At 36.4% G+C, this 18,947-nt stretch overlaps 1 protein-coding gene across 7 annotated transcripts in view; it reads left to right on the forward strand.

The window, feature by feature from the left end:
• The window catches only part of JAKMIP2 (janus kinase and microtubule interacting protein 2), a 237,338-nt gene that overhangs the window by 125,348 nt on the left and 93,043 nt on the right, over positions 1-18,947 (forward strand). For 6 of the 7 annotated variants that reach the window (XM_074292119.1, XM_074292118.1, XM_074292117.1 and 3 more), the window contains 2 exons: positions 9,374-9,673; positions 15,974-16,471. In XM_074292119.1, the coding sequence (XP_074148220.1) occupies positions 9,545-9,673; positions 15,974-16,471 (627 nt within the window). In that variant the 5' untranslated portion in view covers positions 9,374-9,544. Of the gene's footprint in view, positions 1-8,047; positions 8,186-9,373; positions 9,674-15,973; positions 16,472-18,947 lie in introns of all 7 variants that reach the window. The other variant, XM_074292114.1, reaches the window with a different exon arrangement.

Genomic DNA, 18,947 nt, shown 5'->3' on the forward strand with positions numbered 1-18,947 from the left:
AGGTATTTCAGCAGATAGAACATATGGCCTGGAGTTAGATAGACTTATCTTCCTGAGTTCAAATCCAATCTCAGATACTTACTAGCTTTTTGATCTTGGACAAGTCCCTGTACTCTGTTTGCCTCTGTTTCTTCATCTGTAAAATGAATTTGAGAAGGAGATAGTAAACACCACCAGTAGCTTTGTCAAGGAAACCCCAAATGGGGGTCATGAAGAGTCAGATATGACTGACAGGAATTGGACAGCAATAATTACAACTGATAGTGTTAACATAAAAATATTAGATCCAAAAAAGACTATTTTGTGGGGCCCAATGAGAGAGATCGTTTCTAATTAGAGAGATCAGGAAAGTTTCTTTGAGACAAAATAAGAGATGGAATAAGATTTAAAAAGTGATGGCTAGTAAATTGAACAAGCAAAGAAGAACATTCCAAGCCTGAACTGAAGGGGATATCTGCCATGTTAGGGGATCAGAGAGTACACTAGGCGATTTCAGAGAAATAATATGAGATAAAACTGGAGATGTGAAGTAGCATCAGATTATGGAAGGCCTCAAATGCTTAGTAGAGGGATTTGAATTGCATCTAAGAGCACTGAAAAGTTTAAAATCATAGAATCTATAAAATGTAAAGGAATTCAAAGACTGACCTTTCCAAAGCATATTAGACCAGGAATCCCCACAATGACTTCATTGACAAGTGGTCATCCAACTTCTACTTGAAATTTTCTAGTAGAAAAAGCCCACCCCCTCTCAAGTGACTGTCAAGTTTGGGGCAGCCCTAAACTGTTAGAAGTATTTCCTAAAATTGAGCTAAAAATTACCTGCCTGAAACTTTGACCAGTTATTCCTATTTCTGTTCTTAGAATCAAGCAGACCAAATCCAATGCCTTTGCCATGTAACAGTCTGTCTAGTACTCTTATTATTCTCTAAATAAAAGGACTGAGGAGGGCTCCATTTTTCCCCTTCAGTGAGAGTAGAGCCTTATACATAAATTGTCATCATGTGACTTCTGAAAAGAGGTATTAAGAAAAAAAAAAAAGATTGGGATCTGGGGGTGCTGAAGGGCTATTAGACTTGAATTGAATTGAAAGGTAGCTGCTAAGCTTCTAATACCTAATTTTATATGAGTTCATTAGTTCATTTTCCATTAAGAAGAGAAATCTGCTTGCCTGAAATGGACAGGACAGAAAGTATGAGGGAAGAAAAGGAGAGTAAGAACCATACAAAAAACAATCATTCTCTCATAAATTTATGCTTTAAGATTTGAAAAGTACTTTATTTTCCTTGGCTCATTTGATACAATAAATTTGGGAGAGAAGCATTATAGATTTATCATCCATATTTTATACATGCAGAACTAAAATATGGATAAATGAACCGATTTATTCCTAGTCACACAGCTATTAAGTGATGAAACTGAGGTTTTAGGTTTCTTTACTATGAGCTCTTCTTTTCCCCCATACACATGATTGTACTTTTAGGGCACAGAATAGAAAACTGGAAAAATATTTCTTGTTTATGCTTTTACATTGTGAAAGTCCAACAAAGCTAACTAAGATCCCTATCCCCTACTATGTCCAATCTGTCATTTGCTCCTTTATAAAGAGTTCTTTGGATAATGTTGCAGGAGTTCTCAAACTACGGCCCATGGGCCAGATGTGGCCCACTGAGGATGTTTATGCCGCCCGCCTGGTTATGGCAAATGGGCTGAGGGGCGGAGACAAGTGTGAGTTTTTGTTTTTACTATAGTCCGGCCCTCCAACAGTCTGAGGGACAATGAACTGGTCCCCTATTTTAAAAGTTTGAGGACCACTGCTCAACTGTCCTATCATAATACATTCAATCATCATTCTTTATGTTCTTAGGCAGAAACACATCAGACTCTGGGGTTCTTGAAAACAAATATGTAAATCTTTCCTGGGCTGTTTCTTCTTTCTAAAAGCTAAACTAGGAAGCAGTTGAGGAAGGGTAACATGTTTGGGAAGAGGGGCTACTACATCAGCCCACTACCCTCTGTGGAGTTTTAAGACCATTAAGTCACTCCAAGCTAACAGAAACTAGTCTCTAAAGAAAGGGACAAAAGAGGATTCAGTTTTTTCCCTTGGATGAAAAAGAAGATATATCCAGAAATATTGTTGTGTCAGGGAGTTATAGTTCATAGTTGTTTTGAAAAAATTGAAAGAGATTCTTTTATAGTCACAAAAGAGTTTATTAATGTAAAAGTAAATGAACCAGACTCTGACTAAGTATGGTAATTAGTAAAACTTTGGGAGAGCTATATATACTGAAATTTTGGACTTTAATCAGGAGACTAATAGCTATGTGCAAGAGGCAAGGCTGGGGAAGTACAAAAGAGATAGGGAAGGAGTCAAAATGTAGTTTCTTCTAGGTGGAAAAGGGCCAGGATACAGTTTACAAAAGACAAATAAGGACCAACAGATAAGAGGTTGTATTGTTCTACATTCTTTAACTAAATATGTGAGTAGACCCTGGGCTCTGACTCGTCAATATTGTAAAATTGTTAGGCATTAAAAATTATTTAAGACAAAGAACAAAATAATGGATCAGATTTTGACAGAAAGGGTATTGGTGAAAGAAGAATTAAGAAGATATGTATTCTAAGTAGAGGAAATAGCAGCACAAGACATGGAGGTGAGGATTAAGTACTGGCATGCCAAGGGATGCCAGAAGAATTCTCCACAAAAGTGTACCATCCTCCTATACCATCTCTCCAGGAAGTGTGAATCCTTGTTTTGGATCCTAATTGCCTCCCTGACTTGGCCTTTGTTTTGACAATGACTCAAATTCACAACTTGAACATTGAAGACACAGCAGTGGGGATCACTGGCTTTGCAATTCAGGAATAAGGTTTTATATATCTGAGCTAGCACCTTGGTGTTGAGTCCATAAAAGGAAAGGGAGAAAAGGTAATTTGTAGGAGAGTTACCAAAGGAGGAGAGTTATTGAATAGATAATGGACTTGGGAAATAGGGTGAACATCCATGTGTACCTTACAAGTTCATATACAGTGAGAAATAGAGCCAGACAGAAATTAAAAAAAAAAAAAAATAAGGAGCCTTGACAAGAGTAGGAGTCAAGGGATTCATAGTTTGAATTAGAAAGTGAGATCAAATGGACTCGGGCTCAATGAGAAGAGAGAGGTTAAAAGCTGGGGAAGGAGCAATAGAGAAAAGTATTCAGATCCTTATAAAGAGAGGAGGGGGGGAAACAAAAGGAATTTTGAACCTAGATCAGAGGAAACAGAAGAAGAGCTAGAGATGTCCATGTTCACTTTGACTTCGAGAAAAGCTCATAGTCTGGACTATCTGTATGTAGGATTGTCACAGCAGGGAACTGTGTGCATCAAGGAGCAACCCAGATACTCAACATGTCTAAAATAGAATTTATTATTTACCTCAAATCCTCCCCTTTTCCAAACTTTCACCACCATCCTTCCAGTCACCAGTGTCTGAAACTTTAATGTCATTCTTGATTCCTTGCTTTCACTCCCCTCCAATATTAAAAAAGTTTCCAAGTCATATTCATAATATCTTCCTCTTCACTCATAAAGCCACCCTAGTAAAGAGCCTCATTATCTCTCACCTAAGTCTTTGAAATAGACTTCAAATAGGCTTCACTATCTTAAGTATTTCCCTACTCTTAACACACCCATAATTTATCTGTCAAAGTGATTTTCCTAATCAAAACTATAATCTTCCTACCAAAACAAACTACTGGCATCCAGTCACCACTAAAAACAAATAAAAGCTCCTCCATTTGGCACTTAAAAGTTTTTCATACTTTGGCCTCTTTGCAACTTTTCATTATTCTTATATGTTACTTCTCTTCACAAATGCTAAAGCCCAACAACATTGGATCTTCAAATACAACACTTCATTCATCTTCTCCACCATTGGAATGGTGGCCATTCATGCCTAGAATGCCCTGCTCCTTGGTTTCCACTTCTTAATTTCCTTCAGAGGCCTTCCTTTCTTCCATTTACTTTGCATATAACTGGTTATTTACATTTCATCTCTCACATTATTATGTAACCTATATTGGTTCAGGGACTGGTTTAGAATTTTTTTCTTTTTTCCTGCTTTTTTTTTCTTTTCTTGCATTCCCTGTGCTTAGCACAGTGCCTGACACAGAACAAATACTTGATAAATGCTTGTTCACTAATTTATTAACTCAGTCTCCATTTTCTATTGAATGAAATAAAATCCAATTTATATTCAATGTGTTTTTACCTTAAGTGCTTTCAGGGTATCTGAGAACCTTTTGGAGAAGAAGCAAAATAAACTAGATACTGATATGCTCTGTTTTGTTTTGTTTTATTTTTTCTAATTGTAGGCATGTTTTGATTTGCCTTTTTTAATGTGTGTGTGTGTGTGAGTGAGATAGAAAGTGTGAGAGAGAGGGGTGAGGGAGGGAGGGAAGGAATGAGGAAGGGAGAGAGAGAGAAAGAGAAAAAGAGAGAGGGGGGAGCTTTAGATATATTGATATTCTTCATGTTTCTCTGAGAGTAGGCATAAGCCAGAGTAATTTTGTGCAGCTCCCCCCTAATTGTACCCAAATCATGCCAAAGGCTGCAATCCAGTTGGCACATGTATTTGGGCAGCTGCAAGAACAGATTATATGGAATGTCAGTTTCATATATGGAAATAATGGGAACTATTTGATCAAATTTTGCTTACTTGTCACACCTCTACCTGTTAAATGAGCTTAGCCAAGAACAAGAAGAATGCTCAAACTATTAATAGTATTTAATGTTAAAGTGTGAGTTTAACAATGAATTACATATGTATTGTTTGAGGATCAGCCTAGATAAGTACAGAGATGATGATCACCAGGGTAACCATAGGGTGATGATTTTTTTTCAGCTACAGTAACTCACTAAAAATATTTAAATGTAGGTGTACTAAAGGGAGTGTTGGGGGGGTTGCAATCTGAAACATTGGAGAGGGCACCCACACTGATCAAATTCTGGCTCCTTGAGCAACTAAAATATAGTATCCTCAGTAATATTATATTAAGTAGCATTCATACAAAAATATGATAGAGAAGATTCTCACCTTACAATGTAAAAGTACTCATATCTAAAGATAAAAGAATAAAGGAAATGGCCTGCTTTGCCAAAGGTTCTTAACTTGGGCTTTGTGAATTTATTCTTTTTAACAGTTTGATAATTGTATTTTAATATGGTTTATTTCCTTGGAAACCCTATAAATTTTATCTTATGCATTTAAGCCTTAACCCAATTTCTAGAAGGGTCTATGAAACAAAAAGGATTATGAATCTCTGCTCTAAGATTTGAGCCACATCTATGTTATTATGATTTGGAAGCTTTTATAAGCTGGACAATTCTGTGACCAAGCACAGTTTATCTTGAGATTGAGGTATACTGTGGTGAGGGAATAGAATTAGAACAAAGAATCACTGCAACCCATTGCTGCCATATACACATTACACCACCAATGTCCTTCCTCCAGCCCCATCAAAGTATGAGCATCCTTGAAATATTTATGAAGATCTAGCAATTTGCTGGCCCCTCTGAGCAATCTAGGATTCCCTTAAAGTTTAATGAGTTTAAGGGAATTGTGAAAATAAAAGATGTTTTAGCAAGGGACCTCTTCCTTGGAGGTACCAAAAGTTCTATGCTCTCTATCTTATTTTGCCTAGAAATGGTGATTCCTCAGAGTCTGCCTGTTGTAAGCTGAATTCTATTTTCCCTTTGATTTAAATTTTAATCTGTAGTTTATGATGGACTTGTCTTACTTCTTCTAGATTATAAATTATATGAGAGCCATGTAAATCACATATCTGTGTTCATATCTGTCTTTCAAAATGCCTGGAACATAGTAGATGTTGTGATTAATATTTATTAAATGAAAGGGCATAAAAAAGAATGAATGAATGGTATTGTTCCATATACAAATCCTTTGTTTTCCTTCAAAAAAGCTCCTTAAGCACTGGGGTTGATTTTCTCTTTATATCCTCAGTATCTAGCACATAGTCAGAATTTAATAGATGCTATTTAATTAAAATGAAGAAATTGAAGCTTAGAGAGATTAAGTGATTTTACTACAGTTATAGTATTTATTTATGAACTACATTTATGAACTATTTATGAACTACAGTTAACAAAAAGATATCAGAGCCAGAACTCAAACTCAGGTCCCCTGATTCCAAAATAAGTGTCTTTTCCTCCAAACAGCATACTTTTCCTATCCAATAAACATTTATTAAGTTCTCCTACTGTGCACCAGCTACTATGCTAAGTGCTAGGAATGCAATTAATAAAGAGAGATAACATTAACTTTAAGGAGCTTATAAACAAATGTGTGTGTGTTTGGGGGGGAACAACATGCAAAAAGAGTCAAGGCAAGTGGGGGCAAGGCTAAGGGATACCCAGTGTATCAGCTGTTCAATGGAGTTGAGATCAGGAAGAGCAGCAGATCCAAAATCCTCCAGACCTTTGATCAGAGGGGAAAAGTGGATGAAGAAGGTAGTATCAGTCAAGATTTGAGTTATCAGCCTGGTGGTGACTCCAGAGATGGCATCTTATTTAGTGGAGTTATAAACTGGCCAAGAATAGTGAAGTAAGTTCAACTGTTATACAATGCTGTCATAAATTCAACTTAAGAAAGATCGCAAACACATAAAACATGAAGTCTAGAAAATAGAGACATTATCTCCTTTGTTTTTATAAAAACCCTAGAAAATAAGCATTACAAGTTCTACTAGTCTCATTTTACAAGTGAGGAAACAGAATCAGTGAGATTAAGTTGATTTGTCCTATGATAGTACAGCTGGTGTCTTAGGACAAATTTAAATCTATTTCTCTCCTGACTCTAAAGGTACTATTCTTTCCCCTATATCACTAGTGTCTTAATAAATAAGTATTCAATAAGCAACTACTGTGTAATTCAGAAAACCTTCAATGTCTCTACAATGTGCAGAGTCCAGTGTTCAGTTTTGAGATCTAAATTCAGTTCACTTAAATATTTGTAAAGTTGGTATTGTGTACAAAGTATGGTGCTTATTTTGAGTAAGATCCAAAATTTAAATGAGATAGGGACCCTGACCTTAAAAAGGTTTTTTCCCCAATGTCCATATTTCAAAAAATTCATCATAAATTATATATATAATGGAATAAAAGTCCAAGTTGAAATGTAGTTGTTATAAAGATAGGACTAGTTCAAATATATATATATGAACCCTCAGCAGACTGCTTCAAAGAAATAACAGGATCAGCTGAGTTGTTAAAATAATTGTCAAAAATTAGAAAGAAAAACCTTCCATAAATGTCATAATAAATTTACAGAAATACTACAAAATATATTAAACTATTTCAAGCATAATTATTTCAAGTTGTTCTTGCTGTTTCTTATTTTCATTTTTTTTTAATTTGTGTTGAATTGAAATAGAATGAAAACTTTGGAAATAAGTTATTTTTATAAGTTGCCAGATTGTGACAACTCACATGGAGGGGCCAACTTTGCTTTTTTTTTTTTTAATAAATGGAAAAAAGAGTACAATTTAGATATTTGCTTTTTTTATAGAAAACCATGGCAACTGTTTTTGCAAGTAGTCTAATCTTTTGTTTTCTTTTTGTATGATTTCTAAACAATTAAAATATCCAAATTGAAATCAATCCCCTCCTCTCCCATTTTCAACTGCCCCAAATTCCAGTTGCAGTGACTAGAAATTTGCAAGAAGATTCTCTTTTGAAAAAATATTAGCAAACTTCAGAATATTAAAGAAAATTTTCATCATCACTTGGAGACTAGTTCTAAATAATTTAGGTGAAGACTTTTGTAAACTTTCTGCAAGAGAGTCCCTACCTATTTTGCACTTTAGAACTTTTTTTTTTTTTTTGGCAAGGAAATCAGAGTTAAATAACTTGTGTTACAGAGATAATAACAAGTGTTGTCCTCCTTACTTCAAAGTCAGTGCTCTATTCACTGTGCCACTTGACTACCTCTTTGTTTGTTTCTTACACTAAATTTTTTTTTAAAAAATTGCATTTTTCTTTCCTTCAGAGCTGTGGAAGTCCCCCTTTTTATGTCCTTCCGTCCCCAAGTTCTCTGTACAAAAGTAGTTCCAATCTATCCAGCATGGAGCTAGAAGACAGGCACTAGTGACTACAACCAACAGTGGCCCTGATGAGTGCATATAAGGTGCGAAAAAACATTAATGTTTGAACCTGGGAGTGATTATAGCTGTCAGTTCTATAGCTATTTGAAGTTGACAGAGCACTTTCCCAGACAATTTCTGCAAAGCAAATAAGAGTTCAGAGTGGTATAACAGAAACTGCTGGATTTGAAGTCAGAAAGATGCGAATTCAAGTCTTTCCTCTGTCCCTTACTACCTGTGTTAGCTTCTGCAGGTCCTTTACCTTATTGAATCTTAGTTCCTCATCCATAAAATGACTAGTACTTGACCTTTAAAGTCTCTTCTACCTCTAATTCTATGATCCCATAACTAGTTTTCTGCAATAAAAATTTCTGTATTCTCTAGATGAGGATATAGAGGTTCAGAAAAATTTACTTAATCAAACAGTTAGAATCAGACTTTGAAGTCAGGTCTTCTCTATTCAATTTCAGTGCACTTTCCACTATATCCTGCTGCTCATTTTGAAAGTCAAATAATCTTTTTTTTTTTTATAGTTTGAATAAATTGAATTTGCAGCTATTAACCCTACTTTCCACTCACTAATTTATCTCTTCTGTAAGTTTGGATTTTCCTTTTGTTTTTCATTAAGATAAGATGATCTTGTGTTGAGAAATTACTTCATGAATGATATGTAGCAAGAATGCGCTGGTAAATGTTTAACAGAATACTGGAAATACACATTCCTTTAAAAAAGGATGCAGGGCATACTTTTAAGTTTAATTTGAACCATTAATATTTTCTCCACCACTTTCTTAAGTCTAGACAACCAACAAAGGTACACATTAAGCTTAGTGGTATACTGGATAGAGCAGTGAGCTTGAAATCAGAAAGACTCATTTTCATGAGTTCAAATCTGGCCTGAGAAATGTCTTAGCCATGCTACCCTGAGCAGGGTATGTAACCCTGTTTGCCTCAGTTCCTCATCTTTAAAATAATCTGGAGAAGAAAATGGCAAAGTGCTCTGGTATCTTTATCAAAAAGTCACCAAATGGGGTTGTGAAGAATCAGGACACAGCTGAAATAATTCAACAATAATTTTTAATGTTTGCCGATTCCCAAGATGTCAATGCTTACACTAAAAATTTAACAATAGGCTCTGTTGGAACTGACTCTAGCACACCCCTACTTGTACACAACTCAGTTATTTTTCAAATGAAGTAAATAAGCGTCTTCTCTCATCTTCTCTTTTCTAGGGCATCTAGAGCAGCTAATGAGGACACCTTGCCAAGGAATGCTACACTGTAGGTGCTGAGAAGACTGGGACTAGAGGGGGGGAGGGGGGCAATAACTAAATTAATGAATGAAATGGCAGCACCTATTTGAAAGGCATTCAAACCCTCATAGACTCAATTCCACAAAGAACAATGTCCAAGAAAGGACGGAGTAAGGGCGAGAAGCCTGAGGCGCTGATTGTGGCTCTTCAGGCTGCCAATGAAGACCTCAGGACCAAGCTCACTGACATTCAGATAGAACTGCACCAGGAGAAGTCTAAGGTGAGTGGGAAAGGAGAGTGAGATGGTTATCTGGGGGCCATTGGCCTTATTCCAGGCAGCACTAGGGGCTTTAACTCACAGTGATATCAGATTGTTCCTGTCCCTTCTTAAAGGGTCTTGGCATCAGACATGACCATGGGCCTTTTCCAGGTGGAGCATCATGGCATGATGGGGAGAAAAGGGAATCGTCAACCAGGACACTTGGGTTTATTCACTGATTGTTAGTAGTTATGGTATCATGAGAAGAAAACTGATTTTAACTAGCCAAATGCCTATGTCAACTCTAGGCTTTTTAGGCCTTGGTTTACACATAATTAGATTCTCTCTGTCTATTCCTCTGTCCTTCTCTGTGTCACTCTTTGTGTCTCTGTATGTGTGTGAATCTTCTCTCTCTCAATCTCTTTGTCTTTCTGTCTGTCTGTCTCTCCATCTCTCTCTCTCTCTCTCTCTCTCTCTCTCTCTCTCTCTCTCTCTCTCTCTCCATCTCTCTCTCTCTCTCTCTCTCTCTCTCTCTCTCTCCATCTCTCTCTCTCTCTCTCTCTCTCTCTCTCTCTCTCTCTCTCTCTCTCTCTCTCTCTCCATCTCTCTCTCTCTCTCTCTCTCTCTCTCTCTCTCTCTCTCTCTCTCTCTCTCTCTCTCTCTCTCTCTCTCTCTCCTCTTTGTCTGTTTCTGTCTCTCTGCCTCTCTTTGTGTCTCTGTATGTGTGTTAATTTTCTCTCAATCTCTCTCTTTGTCTTCCCTGTCTGCTTCTGTATGTTTCTCTCTTTCTTTTCTCTCTTTGTTTCTCTTTGTCTCTCTGTCTCTATTTCTCAGTGTGTCTCTGTATATGTCTCTTTTTTCTCTATTTCTCTCTTTGTTTCTCTGTTTTTCTTCACTCTCTCCATTTCTGTTTCCTTTTGTTTCTGTCTTTTTCTGTTTCTCTTTGTCTCTGCCTCTGTATTTGTGTGTATGTCTCTTTCAATCTCATTCTCTCTGTCCTTTCTCTCTTTTTCTTTCTCTTTGTTTCTCTCTTTCCTCTTTATGTCTCTGTTTTTCTGTCTTTCTCTCTCTATCAATCTCTGTCTCTGTCTCACTCTTTTTCTCTCTCTGTCCTGTCTTTCTGCCTGTCTGCCTGTCTGTCTGTCTGTCTGTCTGTCTGTCTCTCTCTCTCTCTGTATATATATATATATATATACATATATATATATATATGTATATAATATGAAAATTACATATGTATATATATTCATATATATAAACATCTTGTCTTACTATAATTATATTGCATCTATTTCCAACCTTACTTTTATAGGCAAGGAATCAAGAAACGAAGTGATTTGTCTATTATCACAAAATTTGTCATTATAGTAAAGGGAATTCAATCCCATGTCTTTTGTCATCAAGCCTTTCCATGATACCATGAACCCTTCATGGAATAGACTGGATGCTCTCTCAGATTCAATTCTGCTTGAAAAATTTATATATAACAACTCTTCCTCCTCATCCTCTCTTCTTAATTCTCTTTCTATCTACAGTTAAGTAATACTCAGGAAATGAATTGAAATTTGACCTCAAATTCTTACTTAGCTGTGTAACCTTAGGCAAGTCACTTAATTATTTTTTGCCTCAGTTTCCTCATATGCTAAATGGAGACAATATTAACACGTTCTTCTCACAGTTGTTATAAATAAGTGCATAAAATAAGATGACAATTGTAAAATGTATTGTAAATTTCAAAATGCTATATAAATTCTAGATACTTACAAATGCTATTACTACTATCTACATGTATATGGTCCTTTTTATTATTATTATAGCTTTTTATTGACAGAACATATGCAGAAGTAATTTCTCAACACTAACCCTTGCAAACACTTCGGTTTCAACTTTTCCCTTCCTTCCCTCCTCCCCCTCCCTAGATGGCAAGCAGTCTCATACATGTTAAACATATTAAAGTATATGTTAAATGCAATGTATGTATACATATTTATACAGTTATCTTGTTGCCCAAGAAAAATCATATTTGGAAAGAAGGTAAAAATAACCTGATAAGAAAAACAAAAATGAAAGCAAATAACAACAGAAAGAGTACAAATCCTGTACTGTAGTCCACACCCATTTCTCAGTGTTCTTTCACTAGGTGTAGCCGGTTCTGTTCAAAACTGATCAATTGAAACTGAATTGGATCCTCTCATTGTTGAAGATAGCCACTTCCATTAGAATTTATCCTCATATAATATTGCCATTGAAGTATATAATGATCTCTTGGTACTGCTCATTTCACTCAGCATCAATTCATCTAAGTCTCTCCAAGCCTCTCTATATTCATCCTGCTGGTCATTTCTTACAGAACAGTATGTATATAGTTCTTTAAGATTTATACTGTATCCCTCATAACAATGTGATGCAGACAGCATAAGTTTTATTATTTCTGTTTTCTAATTGAGAAAACCTCAGATTAGCCATTTAACCTCTCTAGCACTCAATTTTTTCATCTAAAAATGAAAACATTGAAAAAGATTGTCTCTAAAGTCCCTTTCAGATATAAGTCCATGGATTCTATATTGGGGGTCCAAAGTCTCACACGGAAAAGAACTGGAATTGAAACCCATGTATACATACTGTAAATTTACTGAGCCTTTTACTATATTAAGAGGAACCTGTTGAAGGGAAGAAAGGAAGGAAGGAAGGAAGGAAAGAAGGGGAGGGAGGGAGGGAGGGGAGAAGGAAGGGAAAATTATTTTTAATTGTAAAAGAAAACTTCATAAAATATACACAGAATAGGCAACTAAAACACCAAGAAAACAATGTAGCTAAATCTATTTATTTTATTTTATTTTATTTTATTTTTTTTTTTTGCTGAGGCAATTGAGGTTAAGTGACTTACCTAGGGTCACAAATCTAGTAACTATTGAATGTGTGAGACTGGATTTGAGCTCAGGTCCTCCTAACTTCAGGGCCAGTTCTCCATCCACTGACCCATCTAACTGCCCTAATATATTTACATTTTAAAAATAAAACAATATAAAGCTATTGCATAGCAGAAAGAACTAGAAATGTGGGGTTCAGAACTGAGGTTTGTGATAAGATTGGTCTAAGTCCCCTCTGAGGCCCTTTCTATTATAGAGATTTTATGATACTATGGACTCTGGCACTAATTATGTGACTTTCTCTGAGCCTCCATTTTACCATCTGAAAAATTATGGAAAATGGAATGAATGACACCTAAGTTCTGTCCTCTTCTAAACTCCACTATTTATACACCAATAATTTTTTTACTTGCTCATTGTTGAGGGAGCAGAGTCTAGATCTGGAAGAGACTTTAAAAATCATGTAGTTGGTTTGGACATGTATACATACATTGTATTTATTTTATATTTTAACATATTTAACATGTATTGGTCAACCTGCCATCTGGTGGGAGGGGGGAAGGAAGGGAAAAATTAGAACAAAAGGTTTGGCAATTGTCAATGCTGTAAAATTACCCATGCATATATCTGGTAAATAAAAACTATTTAAAAAATCATGTAGTTAAATTTCATCCTTTTACAGCCAAGAAAATTGATGGCTAGAGAACTAAATTATCTTGCCCATAGTCACTGAGGGAATAATTGGCAGTTCTGGAATTTGGAGTCTTTTTCTAACTCTACTCTTATCACTCTACAACAGTATGATAAATGGGGGTATGCCCATCCTTCCCTTATTCCTAAAACATGAGATAACAGTTGCCACCCAGTTTTTAGCAAGCTTGCTCCAAAAGAGATTGGAAAAATCGAATATCAAATAGCAAAGCTTGTCATATCTTGAATAGGATAAGTACTTCAGAGGACATCCAAATGTCCATCATCATATTTTGTTTTGTTTTTTTAATCCCTGCTTTTTCTAAAGAAGCTCTTATCTCTGATCCTTACCATTGTGGGAATGCTGAAATTTATCCTGATTTCCCACCCCCTCTTCCCATCTCCCACTCTTATAGATCAATAACAATATTCTCCCTCTTATCTCACATAGTACTACATTTTTCTTTCTTTAATGTGTTTATTACTGTATAGGACTTTGTCATTATCTGATTTATATTTTATCTTAGTACTTTTAACTCATTGTTCTGGTTTGTTGAGATTTTTTTGGTTTTTATGATCCACTATGCTTATGATGTCTTCCTGTCCCATGTAATCTGTGAAAAAGAGAAACCTGAAGTTCTACCTTCATTGGTATCATTGATAAATCTTACTGTTTAGTGGTCCTTCTTTCATTCATTCTCTGTATTATACTATTTCCACCTCCCTACTTCCTCAGTTTAAAATTTTCTTCTGCTTTTCCATATCATTTGTCTTTTGTTTTCCTTTTAAAGCACTTTATCCATTCTTTCAAATAACTCTTTATGCTTCCTAATAACCTGAAAAATTAGAGGGCCATGCCTCTAGGTTCACAATATTTCATAAGTGACTGGTATTTGGGTCTAGTCATTCAAGGAGTTCCAAACCCGTCTATCTTTACTCTCACCTATTCCATCTCTTCACCATGTTAATCACCACAGCAAGCATATCTTTGCTGATCAAACATCTTGTTGAAAGCCAGGCACATTAGATCTCTAGCATTTCATTCAACTACCAAGCTATTAGCCTTGTTGAAAAAGAAATTAATTTAATTTGCCATGGCCTATACTTGATGAATCCCTGTTGCATTTTAGTGGGCACTTCCTTTTTTAAAATATTCACAAGTCATCTCATATGTTCTACCATTTTTCCAGGAATGGGAGTCAGCCTAATTGGCTTTTAATGAAAATTGAGGCAAATGATAACCTTCAATCCTGTGAGGCCATTTGTTTTAAAAGAGCTTTCAAAAATAAATGAGTCTCAGAAAATCACACCCACAAATTCTTCTGGCATTTTGGGACATAGTTTTTCTGGTAATGATGAGTTGAACTCATTGAGAACAGATAAATCACTGTCTTTAATCCTTTCCAACTTTTGGACTTTCAACTCTGTTAATTATTTTTTTTCTATTCTTCTCAACCCACAGACATTATATTTGGGTTTAAGAAATAACAGTAACAAAATAAAAGTTGAATAATACTTCTCCCTCTCAGTCAGTTCTTATAATTTTTCTTTCTACCCCAAGCTGTGATTAAATTAGTTATTTGATCTACCTTTTGTCCCTAACACAGTTCTTTAAAAAGCTTTTTGTGTTGTCCTTAGTATTTATTGCCAAATGTACTGAAGTGGAAAGCAGATAAGCTTAAAATGAATGAAAAGGATAGAAAAGGAGAAAGAGGAGAGAAAGAACAGAGGGAGAAAGGAAGGAGAAAAGGAAGGAAGGAAGGACGGAAGGAAGGAAGGAAGGAAGGAAGGAAGGAAGGAAGGAAGGAAGGAAGGAAGGAAGGAAGGAAGGAAGGAAGGAAAGGGAAGGGAAGAGAAGGAAGGAAGGAAGGAAGGGAAGAGAAGGAAGGAAGGAAGGAAGGAAGGAAGGAAGGAAGGAAGGAAGGAAGGAAGGAAGGAAGGAAGGAAGGAAGGAAGGAAGGAAGGAAGGAAGGAAGGAAGGAAGAGAAGGAAGGAAGGAAGGAAGGAAGGAAGGAAGGAAGGAAGGAAGGAAGGAAGGAAGGAAGGAAGGAAGAGAAGGAAGGAAGGAAGGAAGGATACTAAGAATTGTGCTAAACCCTGTGGATGCAAACAGAAAAAGCATGACAGTCCTTTCTGTCAAGTTGTTCATACTTTAACTGGAGTAGTCAATATATATACAAGAAAGTCTAGTTATTTGATGAACAAAAGGGCCTAGATATCCTAAGAGTTTGCCGGCAACTTGTGGGAGACCTAAAGTCATATCAGTAAGTCAGATCACAGGGCATAGATGCGAGGTAATTGGTAGGATCTACCCCTTGAAGAACAATAGGGGGCAGAAGTGGGACAACTGGTAAGTCCAATGGACTTCTCTTTTTGTGGGGTGATACCTATCTTATCCTAACCATGTAAATAGTCAAGTAGCCCTTATAAGTTCTAGGTGGCCTGGCATTGGGGAGAAGGGCAAGTGATGAGGAAGTCAAGGGAGAGGGAAGGATCTCTAAATGAATGAATTCTTAATCTGAGGCCAGGAGAGGGGGTGAAATAAGAAGTCAGTTGAGGGGAGAAGATGGATTCAGTAGCAGCCTCAGACACTAAGAGCTTCAGTTTCCTTATCTCTAAAATGAGGATCATAATAGAGCTAGTCTCATGGGTTGCTGTGAAAATCAGATAAGATAAAGTTTATGAGAAAAATCTTGCACACCTTAAAAGTATACTATGAATGTATCTTCTCTTATATTTTTTATTTCTTTTTGTGCTCTAGGTGTCAAAACTCGAAAGAGAAAAAACCCAAGAAACCAAACGAATCCGTGAACTAGAGCAACGCAAACATACAGTCTTGGTCACAGAGCTTAAGGCCAAACTCCATGAGGAAAAAATGAAGGAACTGCAAGCCGTCCGAGAGAACCTGATCAAGCAGCATGAACAGGAAATGGCACGGACGGTCAAAGTACGTGACGGGGAGATCCAGAGGCTCAAGTCAGCCCTGTTTGCCCTCCGGGATGGCAGTAGTGACAAAGTAAGGACAGCATTGACCATTGAGGCCCGTGAGGAGGCCCGGAAACTCTTTGACTCAGAACGCCTCAAACTTCTCCAGGAGATCACTGACCTTAAGTCAGCCAAAAAGCAGGTGGATGAGGCACTGAATAATATGATCCAGGCTGACAAAATCAAGGCTGGGGACCTACGGAGTGAGCATCAGTCTCACCAGGAAGCCATCTCCAAGATCAAATGGGAATGTGAACGTGACATCCGGAGGCTGGTGAGTAGAACAATGTGGAAGGAACTGATGGAATCCCATTTCTCCTGAGACTGCTTGTTCTGTGATATCATGGCCATTGGAAAATGTGTCCTTCCTATCACTCCTATCACCTGGTGAATGGATAGCCTTACCTGAAAGCACACAGGAATGGCATGAAATATACTGCTCCCCACTACCACCCTCTTACGCCCCCATACACACTAGAATTATTGGGTCTATGGAATTAAAGTCCTTCAATTTCACTTTTCTGTCCTGGAAATTGTGCCCTCTCAATGCTTAATTATGCTAAGAGTTTACATTTCTATGATGCTTAAAGCTTTACAAAAGATAAAAATACCTGAGGACTTAAAGGTTTATAGTTATACTAAACAGAAATTGTAGCCATGATGTAAGAAAAAAATCAAAGACTGAGAGGCAGAAGATTTGCGTTCAAAACTTGTTATTCAGTCATACCCAAGTCTTTGTGCTCCCTGTCTGGGATCTACTTTTTTATTTAATATTTTCCTCAATTACTATCCAAACAAAAAAATTTACATTTATTTTTAAGGTTTTGGAGTTCTAGGTCCTCTTCCTTATCCCCACGCACAATTAAGAAACCACATGTGAAATTATGCAAAAACATTTCCTTAAATGTTAAATTGTGAAAGAAAACATAGATCTACCACTCTAATGAAAATAAAAACCCTCAAGAAAATTTAAAAAGAAAGAGCGAATGCTTCAATCTGTATTCAGACACCATCAGTTCCTTGTCTGGGTAAGGATAGGAATTTTCATCTTAAGTCCTTCAGAATAGTCACAGCTGATTGTACTAGTGAGAATAGCAAAGTCATCCCCCAACATTGCTATTCCTTTGTATACAGTACATTTCACTTTGCTTGAGTTCATGAAGGACTTTCCCGGATTGTTTTTTTTTTAGTTTCCTGCTCATCATTTCCCATAGAGCAATAATATTCAGTCATAAATATATGCCACAGTTTATTGAGCCATTTGGTGGGCATACCCTCAATTTTCATTTTTTTGCCCTGAGAAGAAAGCAGCTATGAATATTATTTGTACTATAGATAATTTTCCTCCTTTTTTGAAAATCTCTTTTGGTATTCATGCTAGCATGGTATTGTTAGGTCAAAAGATATACAAGAATAATATATAGTCCAAGGAAGACATATCTTTTAATTATTATTAGAGAAACTTGCTTCAAAAAATTTTATAACTACTATTGCTAACCGTATTCCCCCCCATTTATTCTCTCTCTCCTTTCACTCTGTCCCTACTTAATATGACCTCTCTTTTATCATCCTCCCCCCCCTTCCAATATATCATTTCCTTCCTATTTTCCTGCAGGGGACAAGATTTCTGTATCCCTATTGAGTATGTTATGTTATTTCCTCTTTGTGCCAATTCTGATGAGAATTCACTTACCTTCTCCTTTTCCATTCCCCTCCACTGTAAAAGCTTTGTCTTGACATAGACCATTTCTGCTGACCTTCTAAGTTACTTATGGCTGGAAAATGTTCTACTCCATCTTTGTGGGTGTTTTGATGCTCTAAATTTGTTTAGAGCCATTATTTAAAGGAATTTGGAGTGGTTTTAGGGAGAAGTTGGGCCTGCCTTTACTCCACCATCTGGGCTCCACCTCCTGTCTGGGACTTTTCATAACAAAGAGTGGTCTGCCATTTCCTCTCCAGCTCATTATTAGAAATTGTTGAGACAAATAGGGTTAAATGATTTGGTCAAGTAAGTATTCAAGACTGGATATTGACTCACAAAGATGAGTCTTCCTGACTCCAGATATGGTGCTCCATCCACTGTGCCACTTAATTGCCTATTAATTTAATTTAATTCATCAATTTTGTATTGATCAATTCCCTTTCATTCAGGGTTTCAGTTTCCTATTCAATTAAAAAGAGGTAGTTAGTACATGGCAGAACTAGATTCACAGTCAGATTTCAGTTCATGGATTATCTTTCAAAATTATTACTTCTGGGGTTTTCACAAATCACTTAACCTCTACAGGTCTCAGTAACCTAATCAATAAAATGGGGGAGTTGAACTAGAGGGCCCTTTTCTAGAACTATGATACCTACAGTCCTGTGAATTCATGATCCTATGACTTTATCAACACATTATTATAAAACATTTAAGGTTTATGATTTGCTGTCCTCTACCCTGTGAGATATCTAGTGCAGAAATTAGTATCCCCATTTGAATATGAGAAAATCAAGATTTAGAGAAGTGAATTTAACTTTTTCAGTTACTCTGCTACTAAGTGGCTGAACTAAAACTCCAACACAGGGTCTTCTATATAGCTCTATTTCCAGTCTACTATGATGCTTCTCATCAGGTATTTTATATAAATATTTGTACATTGATTCATTTTGTCCCAGATGTCTATAAGTGATTGTCTAAATAGAGATATCCAAGAACACTGAACTTGGACTCAGAAGAGATGAACTTGAATCCTACACTTGACATTTAT

Source organism: Sminthopsis crassicaudata, chromosome 2 (assembly GCF_048593235.1).
Source record: "Sminthopsis crassicaudata isolate SCR6 chromosome 2, ASM4859323v1, whole genome shotgun sequence".
Classification (NCBI taxonomy): Eukaryota; Metazoa; Chordata; class Mammalia; order Dasyuromorphia; family Dasyuridae; genus Sminthopsis; species Sminthopsis crassicaudata.